The sequence below is a fragment of the Lepidochelys kempii genome, chromosome 10 (assembly GCF_965140285.1).
Source record: "Lepidochelys kempii isolate rLepKem1 chromosome 10, rLepKem1.hap1, whole genome shotgun sequence".
Taxonomy (NCBI): domain Eukaryota; kingdom Metazoa; phylum Chordata; order Testudines; family Cheloniidae; genus Lepidochelys; species Lepidochelys kempii.
In genome coordinates, this window is record NC_136389.1 from 38,036,672 (window position 1) to 38,058,346 (window position 21,675).

Consider the following 21,675-nt stretch of genomic DNA (forward strand, 5'->3'; position numbering starts at 1 on the left):
CAATTAATTTTTTTAATCATGATTAATTTTTTGAGTTAATGGTGTGAGTTAACTGCGATTAATCAACAGCTCTAATCCTAATACTCAAAGCATTAAGTTTATAAACTTTAATTTGGGATATTTACAAATTATGTACGGTATGTATTTCATGACTTTTAAAACCAAAATTTGTATGTTTGGATACTTTAAGTATTATATCCAGATGCACAGAAACTCTATCTTTAACTTGTGTATTAGATAATTTTAACACTGGGACCTCCTGCTTTGGACATTTTTTCGATGCTTTGCTTGGAGTGGCAGGAACTCGACTCTGTCTTGTAACTATTTATTTTGGAATATGTCTTATTGAACCTGCTGAATGCACACAGGGCCATGGCAGACAGTGTGGTGTCTGTTGGGACACACAGGGCCACTGAAGATGCTGGATGGGACACGTGGAGCTGTGGCAAATGTTGGGTGCTGCACTGCTATGTGGGGCTGTGTTAAATGAAAGGGAGGGGCAGGGGGTAGCTCCCTTTTATGGATACCCCGCCAGCCAGTTAGCTATAAAATCCCTCTTAGTAGTTGTTCTCTAGTTGCTTTACCTGTAAAGGGTTAACAAGTCTCCCTGCATAGGTAAAAGGAAGGGAGTGGGCAACTTACCAAAAGAGCCAATGGAAAGGCTAGAACTTTTTAAAATTGGGGAAAAAACTTCCCCTTTGTCTGTCTGTGTTGTTCTCCTGGAGAGAAGGGACAGAGCAGCAATGTTGTAAGAAGCTTTGGGCCAGGTATGAAAAATCATCAGATCATACCTAGAAACTACTCATTTAAAACCTCAGATATGTAAGTAGATCAGAAAGTGTCTAGGAAGAAGCAATTAGGTTTATATCTTTTATTTCTTTATGGCTTGTGGATTCCTCTGTGCTAGCCCCAGGTGCTTTTGTTTTGCTTGTAACCCTTAAGCTGGACCTAAAGAAAGCTATTCTTGATTCTTAATTTTTGTATTTGCTCTTTTGAAATCTAGCAATAGCCTGAGTTTTCAGATGTATTTTTTTCTTTTTTAAATAAAATTTACCTTTTTAAAGAACGGGATTGGAGTTCTTTGTCCTAAGAGGTTTGTGCACATGTTGTTTAAGTAGCTGGTGGCAACAGCTGATTTCCTTTGGTTTTTTTTCAGCTCTTCCCTAGAGCACGGGGGGGGGGGGGCGGGGTGTGAAAGGGCTTGAGGGTACCCCACAGGAAGGAATTCCCAAGTGTGCCTTCCTGGGTTCTCAAAGGGGTTTTTGCACTTGGGTGGTGGAACCATCTACCCATCCAAAGTCAAAGAAAAGCTGTAACCTTGGGAATTTAATACAAGCCTGGAGTGGCCAGTATTAATTTTTAGAATCCTTGCACTCAAAGTGCCAGAGTGGGGAATCAGCCTTGACAGGGGCTATGGCAGATGCTGGGTGGGAGGGACATGTGGAGGCTATGGCAGAGGCTGGTGCCATCCTATAGGACAAGCAGGGAGAGGCTGGGTGCAGTGCACAGCCCACGGCAGATGCTGGGTGGGAGGGACACATGGGGGGCAGGTGCTGATGCTGTTGTGTAGGATGAGTAGACCCTGGAGGACGCTGGGTGGGGTTTCCCATTGTCCAGTTTTCCACCTAATACCCAAGGGACCCTCCCTAGCCGGGTAAAAATGAGCGAGTAAGCGAGGGTGGGCGACAGTGAGCGACAGAAGGAGGGACGAAGATGGAGTGAGCCAGGCGGGGCCTCAGAGAAGGGGCGGGACAAGGATGTTTGGCTTTGTTCCCTCAGAAAGTCGGCATGAGGTTATGGCAGATGGCGGTTAGATGGGGCGGGGCCAGGGCAGATATGGTGGGTGTGGACACGACGCACCGGGTGAACTGCGGGAACCCTGCGAGGAGCTTTTTGGGAGAGTGGGGCCGGGAGGCTGTTCTCCACGCAGAACGGAGTAGTCGGCGGCGGCCATGACTCCAGCCCCCATCAGACCTAGGGGGCGGCGAACAGTCTCAGCCGGGCTGCAGCCCGCGCTGCCAGCAGCAGCGAGCGACACGGACCCTGTCTCTTTAAATGCCTTCCGCATCCCTCTGCGCCTTTGGCGGGTGACGCCATCAGCATGCGCCGTCCGGGGCGCTTCCCGCTCTGTGTAGAACCACGTCTATTGAGCGCGACGGGGTTGGGAGCGGCGGCAGTGGCGGGCGCCGAGGATGTAAGTGAGGGTGGCGGGGGATCTTGCGGCATCCGGCCTGGGTGAGGCGTCGGGGGGCCCCGCGATCATCTCCGGGCCCTTAGAGGAGGGGCCTGGCGCTGCGGAGCAGGATATGGCAGGTGGGGATGGGAAGGCCGTGACCTAACCCGCCCCGGAGGAAGGAGCCTTGGGGGAGGGGTCTTTGGAAAACCTGCCTGGGAGTTTAGGACTGGGCCGCAGAGCCACCTCTCCTTCCTCATGCTTACGGGGATCGCTGTGCACTTGGGCCAGGCCGCCCCGCTGGGGTTTTGCAGCGGGGGTGGTGAAGCTGCGTTCCCTTGTAGCTGGGGGTCAGGGGTGGGCCGCTCTGGAACAGGGTGCAGGTTCCAGTACTGCCCTCTCCCGCCATGTTCTCTGTTCTGCTGTACCTGCTAATTGCAGGGGCAGTTCTAGGGGAGGATCCGCCTCTGTATCGATCCTGTTCGGGGCTGCTTTTCTGTTCCTGTTTCTCAGCCGTCATCGTGGCCACGTTCACAGTAAGGCCGTACATGTTCTGTGGTTACTAGCAAAACCATAGTGCATCTGGCACTGCAAATTACAGCACATTTTCCCTAAAATATGCTGTGCAAACTGAGATACAGACTGAACACAAGCATGTATTTATCTGGGTATTTCTGTGGTCTCTATCGCTATAGTAGCTAACTGCTCCTTGTATGCTAATGAATTTAACCTTGTAACACTTCTATAAGGAAATGTTATCACCATTTTCCAAATGGGAACTTGGAGCACAGAAAGACTGAGACTAAATGACTTGCCTTAATACCGAAGACCATACAGGAAGTCTTTGGCAGAGCTGAGTTTGCCTCACCCATCACTGAAATGTAACTTTACAGGAGTAGAGCTGAGGTGCATAACTCCCTAGAGCAGGGAAGTGAGAGAGTAAAGTATCAAATCTGCATATTCTGTATGACTTTTGCTTATATTTTTCATTTAGATATTAGGTGTTGCAGAAACTCTCATTTGTTAGTAGAGAGGTTTTCTTGGTAATAAGTAGGAAAAAAGCATATTGCTTGCATATGCATGTATATGTTTTTCTGTAAATGTATACATAACTTGTTCCTGATGGAATTATCTTCCAGTGAGTGTTTGCTAGGAACAAAGTTTCAGCCTGAATATATGTGATAACTGGGTGAAAGTCATGTAGTCTTGTCTCGTTCACTGAGATTCAGTTTTGTCTCATCGGAAAGTAGACATTTGCAGTCAATTTGTTGATTGCAAATAAGCAAGACAAAATGAGTTTCCATGGGGGGGAAGGGAGACAATGGGCAAATTGTCCTGCTCCAGAAAATCAGTGTAAGAGAATTGCAGATTCAAAGGACAAAACAATATGAAATCCAGAAAACTATATGGAGTGTATTTGTATTGCCAAATTTTATGGCAATGTAATGTTTCTAAATATGTAATTTATGTAATGTGCCTAAATATCTAGCTTCATTTTTGTTAGTAGCATTATGTATCCTGTTTTATGGGTCTGGCAGTGCATAGTCACTTTTAAAAATGCAAATAATCTCCAGTTGCCTTCCAAATGTTTAATGAGTTGACTAGGATAAGAGATACTGTATACAGCTTATGACCACCATAATGGTGACTGTTAAGTTGACTCTGTAGTGAGCATAAACCAAACAGGAGCAATCTACCAACTGCTGCTAATGGCTATTAGGTCACATACCTCTGGCACCTTATTAAATGGTAAGCAATCTACCAATTTAGTTAAAACATGAAGATATATTGGGATACCATATTATATATGGGATAAAAGGACCTCTGATGGATTGCACCTAGGGTTCAGCTCATGACTAATATTTTAATATGAATTAATGATGTGTTGATTTCTGTCCTTTTATATGTATCAGGAGTACAAAGAGATCTGTAGGGGTGGATGAAATTTGAGCCCCATGTAGGCCTTCCACCAAGAGAGATTTGGACATGCACTGTTGCAGTTACAACAGTGCATCAGACTGGTTCCTCAGCTCAGTCCCTTGCTTTCAAGGCTGGCAGAGCAATGGAGGCAGCTTGCATCCACTGAAAGTAGGGACACAGAGTGCCCTATGTAGCTCTTGGGAAACACCCCTTTGCTAACCAACATACCTTGTGGCAGCAATTGGCTCTAGAGGAAGCAGTGCTTAGTCCTCTGAGGGGTGGATGGCTGTCACAAGGCAGGTTAGGAACACACACACCTGTCAGAGGAAAACTCAGGGAAAATCCATGTTTTCTCTGTCAGCCATATGTCTCGGCTTGCTAATTTGTACCCTTTGTACTCTTATGAAAATGTCAGCTGACACCTTGAAGCATCCATATCAAGTCTTCAGCAAGATGGACAGTGTGTATCTGTGTGAGCAGGCACAGGTGTTTGGCTCTAATAGCAATGTAACAATGTGAGTAACTACAGTACTGTGTGTACAATATGATACTGTCAATATCTCATTAGCTGACCCCCACCTCCTGCTGCCTTTATTGAAAAATAGGTTTGTTGTTTTTGCCAATACATTAATTTCTTGTTTCTAAACCCTTTTATCTTGTCACTAGGCCGCTCTTTGGAGTTTATTGCACTCGATTAGGGATCGTTTCTCAGAATCAAGGAGTTAGAAGTGAGATTTGAGATAAGTGAGGCCCATCCAGTGCTGCTTGGGACGCCTCAGAAGGGAAAATGGAGTTTTCAGGAATGAAAAAGAAGAGTTTGCTAGGATTCAAAGAAAATAATAAAAAATCCAGCACTAGGTAATAATTCTGTCTGAATTTTCGAGGCTTATCCCCACTGGGGACATGTAGGATACTAGGGTGTTTCCAGTGAGGATGTGGAATTGGAAATGTGTATCTCTTCTCACAATGAGAATTTTCTTAAATTACAACTTTGACTTCCTTCTTTAAAGTCTCTCTGTAGTATGAACTTTTGTGATCTGTGTTTTTAAAAAAAACTAAAAAATCCTAGTGCTCTGGCCCTGCAATAATGGTTATTCTAAGTTGGCTTTAAAGTTTAGTGTTTTGTTTTTGTTTTGTTTTTTTAAGTGAAATAATTTCTTTTGACCTTTTCTTTTTAAAGGGCTCCCTCTCCAACAAAGCGCAAAGATCGGACTGAAGACAAATCCAAGGACAGATCCAAGGACAAAGTGTCCACCAAGGAATCAAGTGAAAAGGATCGTGGTCGGGACAAAACGCGCAAAAGGCGCAGTGCTTCCAGTGGTAGTAGCAGTACCAGGTAACCAGAGTTTCTGTAGTGCATCCCAGTGATAGCCCAAATAGTAGTGAGTTGTGCTCCTGTAAAAATGCTACATGTCTGCTTTGTGGTTCCCCATATTAGAAGACTCCTTGGGGGATTGTGTTGCTAAAAAGTGACCCTCTTGCTTTATCAATGAGTATGCTTTGCACAGAGTGCAATCTCTCCCTTGGCTGAAATAATGTTAGCTGTGAAGTTGAGCTCTCATCACTTTAACCACCAATTCTTGTCTTGTGCTTACCTGGAGACGATATTCAGCTATCCTTTCCCCTGTGTATTCTGCACTCATTTTTTTTCCCCAAAAGATCCCGCTCCAGCTCCACTTCCAGTTCAGGGTCCAGCTCCAGCACTGGTTCCAGCAGTGGGTCCAGTTCCTCCTCTGCATCAAGCCGCTCTGGGAGCTCTAGCACCTCTCGTAGCTCCAGTTCCAGCAGTTCCTCTGGATCCCCAAGCCCCTCTCGACGTAGACATGACAACAGGAGACGTTCTCGCTCCAAGTGAGTTTGATTCATCCACTTAAAATTATCAGGTGGTTGGGAAGTTGCCATGGAGTGTGTGGGCTTGTGAACAGAGAACTAATCTATCTGTTTAAAAATAAATTGCGTGCTTTATTCATATCCCAGAGATATAATCTAGCTATTGCTTGAGCATGCATGCCACCTGCGCTTGTAACATAACTACATGTTCTTCAGGAAGGAGTTTAAAGATCTCATTAATTCATAACTGACGCTCACATATACCACACATGCAAAATCACGTATCTAAAATGTATCCATGCCTGATTATTTGGGATCTACAGAAGGTGGGGCATATAAGACTGTTTCTCTGCATACTCTGGGACTTGTAGCAGATTGAAACTGGTGGAAAAATTTAAAGAAAAACACGATTCCTTGTAAGGTAGAGATTGAACTGAGTAGAATCTGTTTCTTTGTTTCTCTAGAATTCTTCACTTTGGGTATAACATGAAACTAGTGCTGTGAATAAAGTCACAAAATCATAAGTTGTCTAGTCCAGTTCCTTCTGAGTACAAGACTGTTCTCCCCCCAAAAGAAGTGTCTGTACTGGACAGTTGTTTGGAAACAGTTTGATTTTTTTCTCCCCCACAAAGGTGCTATACAGGCACAATGTTTCATTTACTCATGTAGACGTGGACGTTAGGAAGGGCTGGAAACAAATCTTAAGAGTGTGAAAATTTGGGGTCTGTAACAAAGGCCTTGTGTATGTCAGGTACTTTGCTTCCCCCACTCAGTCTATTGTAATCGGTTCAGTATGCTTTTTGGTGGTTTATTGATATTTGCCTTAGGCCACCCTCAGAGCTTATTGTTTGTATTGTTATAGTACAAAAAGCTCCAAACAAGGATTAGGGTCCCATTGTGTTAGACACTGTATGTGCATGTATCAAAAGTTATGGTTCCTGCTTAATGCACTTACAGGCTATGGCTTTGATCCTGCAAATGGGCGTAATTACAATAGCCAAGTTAATCGTGTGTGTGTTTGCAGGATTGGGATGTAAGTAATTTTCAGCATGTTTCAGATCTTTATAGTGACTGTGATTGTAGACGTGAAAATAACTGGCTTTCCACATCAACAGGTTGGGGGATGCGTTAGGCTTTTGATGCCTAGAAAGGCTGGGGGAGGTGTTCTCAGTTTTGATATCCAGGAGGCAGTTGAGGCTTTTGCTGGTAGACAGGGGGTGCATCTTTTTCCGTACTCTCTTCACTTTAAATTCTGGGGGTGGGATTAGATTTGACTTGATAGCAAGTAGGTGCCAGCTACGCCCTGCCAGTACCTCTAAAAATGATAGCAGAAATATCAGGCTAATAAATCTAAAATGCTCAGTAGTCAAATAGCTAGTGTTGTCATATTAATTTGTCAGATTTCAGAGCCAACATTCCAATGAAATTATTGGGAACTTTTATCTTCAAGGTGTTCCCTCCCCAAGATATAGGCACACATTCCTACAGCATCAATTTACATTCACTTCACATTGTGAGGGGTATTTTAGCAACTATAAAGATTATAGAATTAACTGTTTCAAATTAAAGGTTTCATTTTTTTTGGAGTACAATTATGTGCCAATTTAAAAATACTCCAGAAATATGCAGCAATTTAAGTGATTGCATAATCACATGGCACCAGGGTCTCTGTCTAGAGAGCAGAAATCGGAAAGCTCTGAATTGCTAGATCTATAATTTGCCTGTTTACTGTGCCCATGTCACCTCCTGCATCCCTCACTGTTCTTTGACTTCAAAGGGGTAAAGAATAATAGCCTGCTGTCTCTTAGGCTCTGTCTACGCTTAGGAAATTTAGGAGAATTTTTCCCCATGACCTAAACTGATGTTAACAATGCTAGGAGCCATAGTATCATTGGGGTTTCAGTTGCAGACATAATTTTCAGTACTGTCCTCTAACTCTGCGGGAGTTACTCTGACCAATATGGTGTCAGCAGCCATAACTCATTTACACTCGGGTTCCCATTAGCAATGCTGTGAAACTTTTCTAAAATGTCCTTAGTATAGATGGGCCCTTATTCCCATGCCTTGGCTTCTCCCATTCCCTTTATGCAACCCCTATAGTGTGATTCTTTCTCTTAGCAGCCACTAATTTGAGCAGTTAGAGTTAATAATACTTGCATTTAACTTTACCACTTCAAAGCACTATAAACAGTCTTCACCAGTGTGCCCTTGTGAGGTAATATCCCCATTTAACCGATTGGAAAACAGATAAGATCCATTGGTTGATACCATCTGAAAGCTTGAAAACTCCATTTTCAAATGGTATGTCTGTATTAACCTAAACCTGTCTGGGATAGCTGCTAAAATTATGTGGAAATGACTATTGTGAAGGGGTTTTATTGGTGGACCAGTATAAATGCACCTTCTCCCCCACCCAAATATAATTTGGCTTTTTGCCTGTAATGGGGGTGCAGCTGGCCCTCTCTGGTTTCTGCCCCTGCTGCACCCACAAACCAGCCAGAGAACTCTCTGTTGGTGCAATCACCTGTGCCCTTTATTTACAGTTTACTTTCCCACCACCTAGCTACAGCTTCAGTATCACAGCCCCAGGAACTGCTAGCTCAGTGGTTCTCAAACTTTTGTACTGGTGACCCCTTTCACATAACAAGCCTCTGAGTGCAGCTCCCCCGCCCAATATAAATTAAAACCACTTTTTAATATATTTAACGCCATTATAAATGCTGGAGGCCAAGCAGGGTTTGGGGTGGAGGCTGACAGCTCGTGATGCCCATGTAATAACCTCGCGACCCCCTGAGGGGTCCTGACCTGGGTTTGAGAACCCCTGTTCTAATTCCTGCAGCCAGCAGAGAAGAGCTCCCACTCCCTCTAACTCTCTGGCTCCTCCCTTTCCTTCTCCCACTTCGGCTTCCTTCCTGCCAGCCTTTATGTAGCCCCTGGCTAAAGAGGCTGGCAGCTGTTCCCCGTTTGCCACTCAGGCCTGGGCTTACTCAGCCAGCTCTAATTCCCCTTTCTTAATTGCAGCTGGTGTGAGAGAGGCCTGGCTCAGGGTTCCTTAGCCAGCACCCTGTTACAGTGCCCCTTCACTTATTTGTGATGTATGTAGAGGGTCTGAAATATTGTTTCCAAAAGTTTATCTGCTTTTTTTTAAAAACAGAAATTTAGATCTTATCTACCCTGGTAGACTTTGACTGGTGAACCTAGTGCATTTGGGATCACAAGTCAAGAAACTGAAAGCTGAGCAATAGCAAAAAAAATTTTTTTAAGAAGTATTTAAACGCATCTGTTTTTGAGAACACGCATGTAACTCCAGTGGCTAATAAAACACTTGAGAGAAAGGAAATCTGTTCAACACTGAACACTCCGTCATTATGGCAAATCCCAAAGGATAAACTGTTCAGGAAGGAGAGGCAGGGCAGAAAAGATGGGGGAGTAGCACTGTATGTAAGGGAGCAGTATGACTGCTCAGAGCTCCGGTATGAAACTGCAGAAAAACCTGAGTGTCTCTGGATTAAGTTTAGAAGCATGAGCAACAAGAGTGATGTAGTGGTGGGAGTCTGCTATAGACCACCGGACCAGGGGGATGAGGCTTTCTTCCAGCAACTCGCAGACGCTACTAGATCGCACGCCCGGTTCTCATGGGCGACTTTAATCATCCTGATATCTGCTGGGAGAGCACTACAGCGGTGCACAGACAATCCAGGAAGTTTTTGGAAAATGTAGGGGACAATTTCCTGGTGCGAGTGCTGGAGGAGCCAACTAGGGGGAGAGCTTTTCTTGACCTGCTGCTCACAAACCGGGAAGAATTAGTAGGGGAAGCAAAAGTGGATGGGAATCTGGGAGGCAGTGACCATGAGTTGGTCGAGTTCAGGATCCTGACACAGGGAAGAAAGGAGAGCAGCAGAATATGGACCCTGGACTTCAGGAAAGCAGACTTTGACTCCCTCAGGGAACTGATGGGTAGGATCCCCTGGGGGAATAACATGAGGGGGAAAGGAGTCCAGGAGAGCTGGCTATATTTCAAAGAATCCCTATTGAGGTTACAGGGACAAACCGTCCCGATGTATCGAAAGAATAGTAAATATGGCAGGCGACCAGCTTGGCTTAACAGTGAAATCCTTGCGGATCTTAAACATAAAAAAGAAGTTTACAAGAAGTGGAAGATTGGACAAATGACCAGGGAAGAGTATAAAAATGTTGCTCGGGCATGTAGGAATGAAATCAGGAGGGCCAAATTGCACCTGGAGCTGCAGCTAGCAAGAGATGTCAAGAGTAACAAGAAGGGTTTCTTCAGGTATGTTAGCAACAAGAAGAAAGCCAAGGAAAGTGTGGGCCCCTTACTGAATGGGGGAGGCAACCTAGTGACAGAGGATGTGGAAAAAGCTAATGTACTCAATGCTTTTTTTGCCTCTGTCTTCATGAACAAGGTCAGCTCCCAGAATGCTACGCTGGGCAACACAGCATGGGGAGTAGGTGGCCAGCCCTCTGTGGAGAAAGAAGTGGTTAGGGACTATTTAGAAAAGCTGGACGTGCACAAGTCCATGGGGCTGGATGCGTTGCATCCGAGTGTGCTAAAGGAGTTGGCGGCTGTGATTGCAGAGCCATTGGCCATTATCTTTGAAAACTCATGGCGATCGGGGGAAGTCCCGGACGACTGGAAAAAGGCTAATGTAGTGCCCATCTTTAAAAAAGGGAAGAAGGAGGATCCTGGGAACTACAGGCCAGTCAGCCTCACCTCAGTCCCCGGAAAAATCATGGAGCAGGTCCTCAAGGAATCAATCCTGAAGCACTTACACAAGAGGAAAGTGATCAGGAGCAGTCAGCATGGATTCACCAAGGGAAGGTCATGCCTGACTAATCTAATTGCCTTCTATGATGAGATTACTGGTTCTGTGGATGAAGGGAAAGCAGTGGATGTATTGTTTCTTGACGTTAGCAAAGCTTTTGACACGGTCTCCCACAGTATTCTTGTCAGCAAGCTAAAGAAGTATGGGCTGGATGAATGCACTATAAGGTGGGTAGAAAGTTGGCTAGATTGTCGGGCTCAACGGGTAGTGGTCAATGGCTCCATGTCTAGTTGGCAGCCGGTATTAAGTGGAGTGCCCCAAGGGTCGGTCCTGGGGCCGGTTTTGTTCAAGATCTTCATAAATGATCTGGAGGATGGTGTGGATTGCACTCTCAGCAAATTTGCGGATGATACTAAACTAGGAGGAGTGGTAGATACGGTGGCAGGTAGGGATAGCATACAGAGGGACCTAGATAAATTGTAGGATTGGGCCAAAAGAAATCTGATGAGGTTCAACTAGGATAAGTGCAGGGTCCTGCACTTAGGACGGAAGAATCCAATGCACCGCTACAGACTAGGGACCGAATGGCTAGGCAGCAGTTCTGCGGAAAAGGACCTAGGGGTGACAGTGGACGAGAAGCTGGATATGAGTCAACAGTGTGCCCTTGTTGCTAAGAAGGCCAATGGCATTTTGGGATGTATAAGTAGGGGCATAGCCAGCAGATAGAGAGGAATGATCACGTCCCTCGATTCGACATTGGTGAGGCCTCATCTGGAGTGCTGTGTCCAGTTTTGGGCCTCACACTACAAGAATGATGTGGAAAAATTGGAGAGAGTCCAGCGAAGGGCAACAAAAATGATTAGGGGTCTGGAACACATGACTTCTGAGGAGAGGCTGAGGGAACTGGGATTGTTTAGTCTGCAGAAGAGAAGAGTGAGGGGGGATTTGATAGCTGCTTTCAACTACCTGAGATGTGGTTCCAAAGAGGGTGGTTCTAGACTATTCTCAGTGGTAGAAGAGGACAGGACAAGGAGTAATGGTCTCAAGTTGCAGTGGGGGAGGTTTAGGTTGGATATTAGGAAAAACTTTTTCACTAGGAGGGTGGTGAAACACTGGAATGCGTTACCTAGGGAGGTGGTAGAATCTCCCTCCTTAGAAGTTTTAAGGTCAGGCTTGACAAAGCCCTGGCTGGGATGATTTAATTGGGGATTGGTCCTGCTTTGAGCAGGGGGGTTGGACTAGATGACCTCCTGAGGTCCCTTCCAACCCTGATATTCTATGATTCTATGTAGCCTTCTTGCAGATTGAGCGCCACTTGGATCAATTTCTAGTTAGGTCTTTAAGGTGGTCTGGCTGGATATTTGGTTTATGTGCATCACCGGCAATCTTATCTTAAGCTTTTGGCAACAACACGGTTGTGCTATGTAGGAACATTCCTTGCTAAGCTTGCTTCATAATTCATTGGTCTTCCATCCTAATAACATGTCCATAGACAGAAAGCTGCCAAAACCAAACCTGTGCTGATGGAAGTGGTTGCTAGGTTTGGCTATGAACCCAGCAAGACACTAGCTCCTCTTCAGTTAATGTATGAGAACTCACAGTACATATGCTCTAGATCCCAAGAGGTCCTCCAGCAAAATCAGAGATAAACAGATTTGACATTCAGGATATTTCTTTTAAACTCTCCATTCCTGCAGATTTTTTAGACCCTTATTTATTATAAAGAAGCAAAACAAGATACAAGTCTGGTTCAAAATGATCCTTTGCCAGTCACCTTTATGTGTTATGGGTAAGGCTGTGAGTCCATCACAGAAGTCACGGATTCATGGAGCACCAGCAGGGGGCCCGAGCTGTGTGCTGCGGTGCCCCCCAGAGCACCTGCACCTCTTCCTACCCCCCTCCCCTGAAGTTTTAGTTAGGGGTATATAGTATAGGCCATGAATTTTTGTTTACTGCAAGTGACCTGTCCATGACCATGACTAAAACGTAGCCTTAGTTTTGGGGATTGGCTTGTACGTTACCAGGAGATTTGATAGTTCTGTGATATTCAACTCAGGTCGAAGCCACCCAAGAGAGACGAAAAAGAGCGGAAGAGACGGAGTCCATCACCCAGACCTACCAAAGTGCATGTTGGGAGACTCACCAGAAATGTGACCAAGGTAATGGCCTGCCCCTCTTTATCCTTGAACTTTCACATCTTTGGGAGAGTGATTTGAGTTTTTTTAAAAAGTATCTTCAGAAACAGTTTATTACTAGCTTGCAATCAGGTGTCACTGTGTTGGAAGTTCTTACATTATCCATATGCAAGGTTGAGGTGCATTGGCAGACCTGTCTGTGGGGAAACTTGCATGGCACCAAGAGCAATTAATCCATGCCAGGGTATGATTCTCAAAAGACCTGTATGCCATGTCCCAGATCTAGTGCCCTGTGCTATTAAGCAGGGGACTTGGATTTAAACCTGTAGTTGGTTTCCTGGTTCTCTCGCAGGGTGTTGTGTAGCTTACATTTGTCTTTATTGGAAGTTGAAAAATTACAACTGGAGGCCAGCTGAGAATGTCTGCAACTGATCTGCAGGAGTGGTGCTCAGTTCAGTCCTCCTTGCCAGATAATTGTTTTGGTGAGGTGTGAAGCCTTCTTAGAGGGAACATGTAACTATATGATGCTATATAAATGATCGTAAATGTTAGAGAGAAAATACATCTGTCATCTTGAGTGTTTGACCCCAGACAGCCCCTCTCCTTGCCATTTCCCACATAAACTTCATGACTTCATTCATTCTTTCACTCCTGACCAGTTTACCACAGCCTAGATCCTATGACCTTTTTTGAGGAGGGTAGTCGGTAGATATTTGTAGGGCTTGGGAATCCTGAGGAAGAAGCTGAGTAGGCAGCGATAGAGGGCTGGTAGGAATTCCAACTGTATCCATATCCAGTTAATAAGATTGGTCTTCCTTGATGTTGATACACAAAACAAGATCAAAAACCAGTATGCCTCCAGTTTAGCATTCCCTATCAATACCATCTGGTAAAGTGGGAATTGGCGGTGTCCTTAATAATCACTGTTTCTCTCTCTAGGATCACATCATGGAAATATTTTCCACTTATGGGAAGATTAAAATGATTGACATGCCAGTCGACAGGTTAAATCCACATCTCTCCAAGGGTTATGCCTATGTGGAGTTTGAGAATCCAGATGACGCTGAGAAGGCGCTGAAGCATATGGATGGAGGTAGATACCGGATGTTGTGCAAAGAAACCGGCAGGACTAATAGAAATCCATGGAGGATATGAGGGTTGATACAAATGAGTTTAAAGGATCATTGCCCTGAGTTGCCTTATCAACTTTTGTGGTTTTACAATCTCACTTTCTTAATCCCCTCCCCCGCATGTCTTTCTCTTCTCTATTGAGGGGTGAGGGACTCACACAAGCAGTGAAACTGACCATACAGGGGAGACAGCTAAACTGAACTTACATAAATCACTGCCTTACAAAGTCAAATGACCCAAAAAAAACCAAACTCTGTCATCTGAATTGTTGCTTGTCAGAATAGTAGGTTCTAAACCTTTCATGGTTTTTAGGCAGAAGTGATTGTTAAGTTGACTGTCTAAATGATTTACTCAGGGCGAGATGATGAGTCAGTGGCAAAGTTGGGGAGAGAACCTAGCCCTCTTGATTCTTGCTGCAACCACTAGATCACGAATGCTCCAAACATACCAAAGCAGCAACCTTGTGAGGATGGAAATCTGTAGCAGGGGTGCAATAGTGCTGTGTGTAGCACACTGGTGCTGGAAATTTGTAGCTCATTCTTTTTTTTAACTGTAAACAGGACAGATTGATGGTCAGGAGATCACTGCTACAGCTGTACTGGCACCTCGGCCTAGGCCACCTCCCAGGCGCTTTAGTCCACCAAGGAGGATGCTGCCACCACCACCAATGTGGCGTAGATCGCCACCTCGCATGAGGAGAAGGTGAGCCATATTTTATGAAGTACCGTAGAAATGTGTAAGCTAAAAAAGGGTGTGGTAAAGTTTAGTTCTTAGCACCAAGTATCTTGTCTGTGGCACAGATTTCATCATTGGTAACTTTGCCTCCCTGGGCTTGATTTCAGCAAACTTTATCAGTGACCTATTAAACCTGGAGACTGATCATCTTCACTCCTGGTTTAGTAAACACAAACTCTTAAAGATCTGTTAGAAGCTGCTGTTACCACTATGGGACATGATTGGAGATCTTTACTGGGCCGTGCTCAGAACAGCTTTTGGAGTTTTTGAGACACCTATTTCTTTACATACCAGGGCCTAAAACTTAGATTGACCTAGCTATATCACTCAGGGCTGTGAAAAATGTCATGCCCTGTGTGATGTCGCTATGTCGACCTAACTCCCAGTGTAGACGCAGCTAGGCTGACAAAAGAATTCTTCTATCAACCTAGCTACCACTTCTCGGAGAAATGGACTGCCTACATTGCTGGAAAAACCTCTTGTGTCTACGCTGAAGTGTGTGGTAACTATGCTGCTGTAGTGTAGACATACCCTAATAGCTGAGTTAACATGATGTAAGATCCACAGTATATCCATCAACCACCAAACTCTGTTTATTAATGTCCTTCAGATGTTAGCTCTTGTATTTTCCCTCCTTCATTTAATCTCTGTCCTTCCCTAATCTTTGTACAGTAAAACCTCAGAGTTAAGAACGCTTGTCTAGGAGGTGCAACCCTACAGGCAGGGGCAGTGGAGGTAGTTCCTCCAGAACTGAGAGGGAAAGGATTCTACTCCTGCTATCTCTAGATTCCCAAGCTGAAAGAGCGACTGCGGCCTATCCTAGACCTGCGTTGCCTCAACAAGTATCTCAGGAAACTGAGGTTCTGCAAGGTTTCTCTGGCCTCCATCATTCCCTCACTAGATCCAGGTACACTGCCCTCGATTTGAAGGACACATACTTACATACCTCCATCTTTTGAGGACACAGGCGCTTCCTTGGGTTCATGGTGGGCCACAGACATTACCAGTTTACAGCACTTGCCTTTGGCCTCTTGGTGGTCCCGCAAATCTTCACGAAGTGTATGGCAGTAGTCATGGCCCACCTCTGGTGCCGAGGTATACAGATCTACCGATACCTCGATGACTAGCTGATAAAAGGCTTCTTGAGGGGTTAAGTCCACCACAGCATCTCGGTACAAGCGACTTGCAGAGTGCTGGGCCTCCTAATAAACGAGCAGAAGTCAACATTAGGCCTGGTGCAAAGAACAGAATTTATAGGAGCTGTATGCGACATGTCTCAGGCCAGGGCCTTCCTGCAGGAGGCCAGGTTCAAAGCCATGTCAGATTTAATCACCTGAGTGTCAGTGCACCTGCTGATGCTCCTGGGTGTTTCTGTGTTTGCTAGACTACATGGCGGCATGTACCTACATGGTGTGGCATGCTCAACTGCACCTCAGACAGCTTCAGATGTGGCTCCTGTCAGTCTACTTGCTGAGCAGGCACCATTTGGACTCTATTCTCACCATTCTAATGTCAGTCCTGGTTTCCCTGACGTGGTGGTTAGATCTGGTCTCGGTTCTATCTGGAGTACCCTTAGAGTCCCTATGGCCTAAGTTCCTGTAAGCCACATGGACAGAGGCGCCTCTCCCGCAGCACGGACCTGCCGCAGCAGGGAGCGGTGCCTCTCTCTTTTTTTTTTTTTCTCTCTCCTCTCCCTGCCCAGGTGCTGCTGCAGGGAGAGAGAGCTGTGGGGGAGTCCTCTCTCCCTGCTGTAGCCCCCAGGAAGCCTGCACCCCAAACCCCATATCTCTGGCCCTACCCCAGAACCTGCACCCCCAGCCGGAGCCCTCACTCCCTGCACCCCAATCCTCTGCCCCAGCCCTGAGCCCGCCTCCCACGCTCCAAATCCCTTGGCCCCACCCCCACCACATGAATTTTATGTGTACCAATATGGAGGCGATGTGTGAGACATCACCTCCATATTGGTACACATAACAAAATTCATTCCGCACATGCGTGGGAAAAATTAGAGGGAATGCTGCCCACGGTCCTCAATCATGCTGGTATCAGATGCGTTGGACCTGGGGTGGGGGGCAGCCTCAAAACCCATGGTCTCTGGTCGAGGGACGAGGTGTCATTACACGTTAATGTGAAGAAACTCAGGGCAATATGCCTGGCCTGCGAAGTGTTCTTTCCACAGCTCTCAGGCAGAGAGGTGCAAGTATCGATGACAAAGTGTCGGTGTTTTATATCAACCAACAGGAAGGGGCACACTACAAGATCCTCTCTCAGAAAGCCATCAGGCTCTGGGATTTCTCTGTGAAGCACTCCATTCACCTGCCGTTGTCGCATTTCCCCGGAGAGTGGGACATGTTGGCAGATCACCTCAGCAGGTTGTTCTCCTCTTACCACGAGTGATCTCTCCGCACGCAGGTCACCAGCATCATCTTCCAGAGGTGGGGGACTCCCCAGGTGGACCTGTTACCTCTGGGCAGAACAAGAAATGTCACCTCTTTTGCTCTAGGCTTGGTCAAGGCAAAGACTCTCTCTCAGATTCCTTCCTCCGGTCATGGTCGGATGGCCTAGGTTCTTCTAGGTGGGAGGGATAGCTCAGTGGTTTGAGCATTGGCCTGCTAGACCCAGGGTTGTGAGTTCAATCCTTGAGGGGACCATTTAGGGATCTGGGGCAAAAATTGGGGATTGGCCCTGCTTTGAGCAGGGGGTTGGACTAGATGACCTCCTGAGGTCCCTTCCCCTGATATTCTATGATTCTGAAGATCAAAAGGGACAAGGCAAAGGTCATCCTGATCACCCTAGCATGGCCTCGCTAGCATAAGTTCAGCATGCTCGTAGATCTCACAGTTGCAGCCTTCTGGACTTCCTCTCAGACCGGACTTGCTGTCGTAGGACCACAGGCAACTGCTCCATCTGAATCTAGTAGGCCTGCATTTGATGGTGGTGCTGCTGCATGGCTAAATGTGGATGAGACTGCATGCTTGGTATTTTGCTAGGTAGCAGAAAGCTCTGTGCTAGGGCAACCTACCTGGCCAAGTGGAAATACTTCACTTGCTGGGCACCTGAGCAGAACCTGTGCCCATCACGGGCACCTGAGCAGAACCTGTGCCCATCACAGGCATCCTTGCAGTCCATCTTGAAATATCTCCTTCATCTGAAGCAACAAGGCCTTTCACTGTCTTCAATCAAGGTCCATCTGGTGGCCATCTTGGCGTTTCATTCCCGAACTGAGGCAGATTGGTCTTTGGCCAGAAGATGACAAGCAAATTCATTAAAGGGTTGGAGAGGTTCTACCCACAGGTCCATGATCCGATTCCACCTTGAGACTTAAACCTGGTCCTTCTCCTTGTGCTCCTCTCGTGGAAGTTCAGTTTCCTGGTGGCAATCACTTTGGCCAGGAGAGTTTCAGACCTTCAAGCCTCCTTACGCTGTGTTCTTTAAAGATAAGTTTCAACTGCATCTCCACTTAGCCATTCTACCCAAGATGGTATTGCAGTTCCATGTCAACCAAGACCTTTTTCTGCTGGTCTTCTTCCCAAAACCATATAAATCAGAGGAGGAAAGATGCCGACACCCTCTGGATGTGAGAAGGGCCTTAGTCTTCTATGTTGACCGGATGAACCCCTTCTGCAGATCCATGCAACTGTTTGTTGCAGTTGTGTATAAAATGAAAGGTCTTCTGGTGTCCTCCCAGAGGATCTCGTCCTGGATTACAGTCTGTATCCGGGCATGCTATGAGCAAGCGAAAGTCCTGCCTCTGGCTGTTATGAAGGCCCATTCTACCAAGGGCACAAGCATCTTCAGCGGCCTTCCTGGCGCAAAAAAGGACATCTGCAGGGCTGCAACATCATCGTTGATTCACACGTTCATGTCCCATTATACAATCACCCAATAGGCTGGAGACAATGCCAGTTTTGGGAGAGCTGTGTTGCTATCGGCATGCTTGTGAACTCCCAGCCCACCTCCAAGGACACTGCTTGTGAGTCACCTGACATGGAATGGACATGAGCAAGCACTCGAAAAAATAGTTGCCTACCTTTTGTAGCTGTTCTTCGAGATGTTGTTCATGTCTATTCCATGACTCACCCTCCTACTCTGCTGTTGGAGTTGACGGCAAGAAGGGCGCAGGGCTGGTCGCGCCCCTTATACTGGTACATGAGCGTAGGCCTCCAGGCGGTGCTAGAACTGGCCCTATAGACACCACTGGGGGAAAAATCTCCATGCATGTGGCGTGCACACATTTGACATGGAATGGACATGAGCAACACATCTCAACAACAGTTATGAAAGGCAGGTAACCATTTTTTCTTGGCTTTAAGTTCATGATATCTTCTTGTTTTGTGTTTCCCATTAGATGCATGTATATAGGTCCTACAAAGTCAGTTAAGATTACTGGCTTCTGTTTGTAGTCCAGGCTCTGTCCCCCTTTCTGTTTAAGGGAGAAACTCTCTGAAGTTGCAGTAAGCTAACAGTTCTGCAGTGTGATAAAGAAAAACAACGCAAGTTTAATGTTCGGAGCCAGAGGGGCTGTACTGCTGGTGGTAGTATTGGCACTGGAGTACCTAGACTCCCTGGATTCACAGGTTAAATACCAGTAAGATCAACTTAGCTCTTTGATTTTCTGTGAAATATAAATAGAGTATAGTGCTCTTTACTTGGGTGGGGCAAGGTCTTTCAGGTGAGAATGTAAAAGCCCATGGTCTAGTTTGTTCTCTGGTGGCTTGCCATGGTATCCTTGTTCAAAATATTCCCTCTTGCTGAGTTGTGTGCTGTTGAGCTGCCTCCTTCCACCCCAGAGATGGCTGCATTTCACTAGAGCTCTTTGTATAAAATGTTTTGGGATCCTTCTGGTGCTAGATGCATGTAAAATAATTTAAACCTGTTTTCCTTGTCTCCTAATGAAACTTTTCTCGTCCTTTTCTCTGGCAGATCCAGATCTCCAAGACGCAGGTCCCCTGTTCGCCGACGGTCAAGATCCAGATCTCCAGGCCGAAGACGTCATCGCAGCCGCTCCAGCTCAAACTCTTCACGATAAAGCAAAAAGGACTGGACAGCTTTTTATTTTTTAACTTAAATCCCACCAGACTAAATATTGTACCTTTTTTATAATGGGCCTGGGTAAGGGGAAGTGAGAGAAATCAAAACCTGGCAGTGAAGGCAAATTAAGAGGAGGGGGTTTCCTGGCCAGTAGGCTTAGCATGCCATGCAGAAAAAACTAAAATACTGACCTCTTTTGGGAATCATAAGGCTGGCTACTACTAAGAGAAGGGATGGGGTGGGGTGAGGTGTTATCCATCTCAAGACATCAGTGCATATCTTCAGAACTGGTGGTACCCAAACACAGAAATCCGCCTCAAACTTAAATAGTCAGTTGTCATTCTGCCCCCATGCCCTGAATAGTGAGATCATAAATTTCTGTTTGTACAAAGAGGCAGGGTGCTGCAGACTTGCATGACATTGAAGGTGATGATTTTTGGCCAGTCCCACTGCGTCACCTACTGCATGTTAGAAACAGGCCAAGAATTGAAGGACTGTTTTGTAACGGCCCTCTTTAGGGATCCCCTTGCCCTTCCTGAAGGGTTTTGGTACAAATTTCACACACAACCCTCTACCAAATGGTGTAAATGTTTCCACCTTTAGAAAACACAGTACAAACTGGCAACACTATCAAAACCCCACCTTACTGCAATGAAAAGGGGGCGGTTTGAGACTGATGCTGTTTGGATTAATTTGGGTAATCTTGCAAAAGGCAAGTAACTTACCATCTATTGTACAGTCAATCTATAAAGTTTGATTTTTTTTTGTATAACTTTGTAGCATCTTAGGTCATGTTGTGTTTGTATTTGTGTAGAATGACTATATTGAATAAACCAATAGAGTTAAGATTAAAGAATATTCATTGGTTCCTTCCCTGTAGACTGTTGGCCTCACCTGTACATTGTGGGGGTGAGGTAGCAACTCTAACAGCTCCTTTTTATTTTAAATGTTTAAGATAAAATCTTTTCCACTTAATCCTGGAATGGATGAGCTTCATGTTACTGGCAACGGCAGCTGGCTGATCAAGAGGAAAGGTAATAGAATTAATTTGAGCTAGAGAACAGTGATTGTGTCATGAGGTCAGTGCATACACATGGTAAAAATAAAGTAAGTGCAGCTTGAACTGTATTTTTCTTCCCTTCTACTCCCCTGCTGTTTCATCTACAGTCTCGAAGACTTGAGCAGAGATTCCTCCCAGCATAGTTGTACCAGAGGGCATGTCACATGGGTACTAGTTTCAGGAGTGCCATCAGCCTCCTTTGACTTTCTGCTTCTCTGACTCAGAGTCTGTAGTGAGACCCATACTCTTCTCAGTTGATGAAGGAATCAGTTGGAATTCTAACCTCTTCCCTTGCTCTTGAAAATAACTTATCACATCCCTTTGCATCCTGCCAAGACAACTGTGAGAGACAGCCAGCAGGCCAGTATTGGAGGCAAAAAAATAAACAGGTATGGTGGACAGTCCCGTTCGGGATGTTGTCATATCCCACTAACTGCCTAGGAGAGTGGAATGTCCTGTTGCTCAGGTCTAACAGGCAAATGGGGGAGGGAATCAGCCTGATGCTGGCTGAGGGCCTGCTCCAAGGTGCTGCATTAAGAGGCACAGTGGCAGAACAGGAGCCCAAGAAGAAAAGCAGTGTAATGAGGCAGGAACAGGCAACAGAATATCTCCTTTGCAGCTAGGAGATAGAGATCTAAGAACTCCCTGCAGCCCTGACCAAGTGACAACAGGAGCAAGCTGCAGCTGCCAATCCAGATCACATGGTAGACGTGGTGTAGCCCAACTAATACAACCCATCCGCCTAAGGCATGTGCACCTACAGGCCCTGGCCTGAACGTGTTTTCTCCATGGGTACTGCCCTGTGCAGCAGCGTTGCTTGCTAGGGATGAAGAAATCTCAGGGGCGCACTGTGGGCTAGGCTGCACGTTGCTATTA

At 45.8% G+C, this 21,675-nt stretch overlaps 1 protein-coding gene across 5 annotated transcripts; it reads left to right on the forward strand.

Annotated features, from left to right (window-relative positions):
- The first annotated feature begins 1,954 nt into the window (after positions 1–1,954).
- On the forward strand, positions 1,955–19,771 carry RNPS1 (RNA binding protein with serine rich domain 1). 5 transcript variants are annotated; one of them, XM_073362948.2, is made up of 9 exons: positions 1,979–2,194; positions 4,509–4,608; positions 4,760–4,951; positions 5,274–5,429; positions 5,753–5,944; positions 12,764–12,866; positions 13,782–13,935; positions 14,534–14,675; positions 19,632–19,771. In XM_073362948.2, the coding sequence occupies exons 3-9, from the start codon at positions 4,881–4,883 to the stop codon at positions 19,735–19,737; spliced, it is 924 nt and encodes a 307-aa protein (XP_073219049.1). In that variant the 5' UTR covers positions 1,979–2,194; positions 4,509–4,608; positions 4,760–4,880; the 3' UTR covers positions 19,738–19,771. The 5 variants fall into 5 exon arrangements, with proteins under 5 accessions (XP_073219053.1, XP_073219049.1, XP_073219048.1 ...); XM_073362949.2 differs by lacking the exon at positions 1,979–2,194 and adding an exon at positions 2,201–2,313; XM_073362947.2 differs by lacking the exon at positions 4,509–4,608.
- The last annotated feature ends 1,904 nt before the right edge of the window (positions 19,772–21,675 follow it).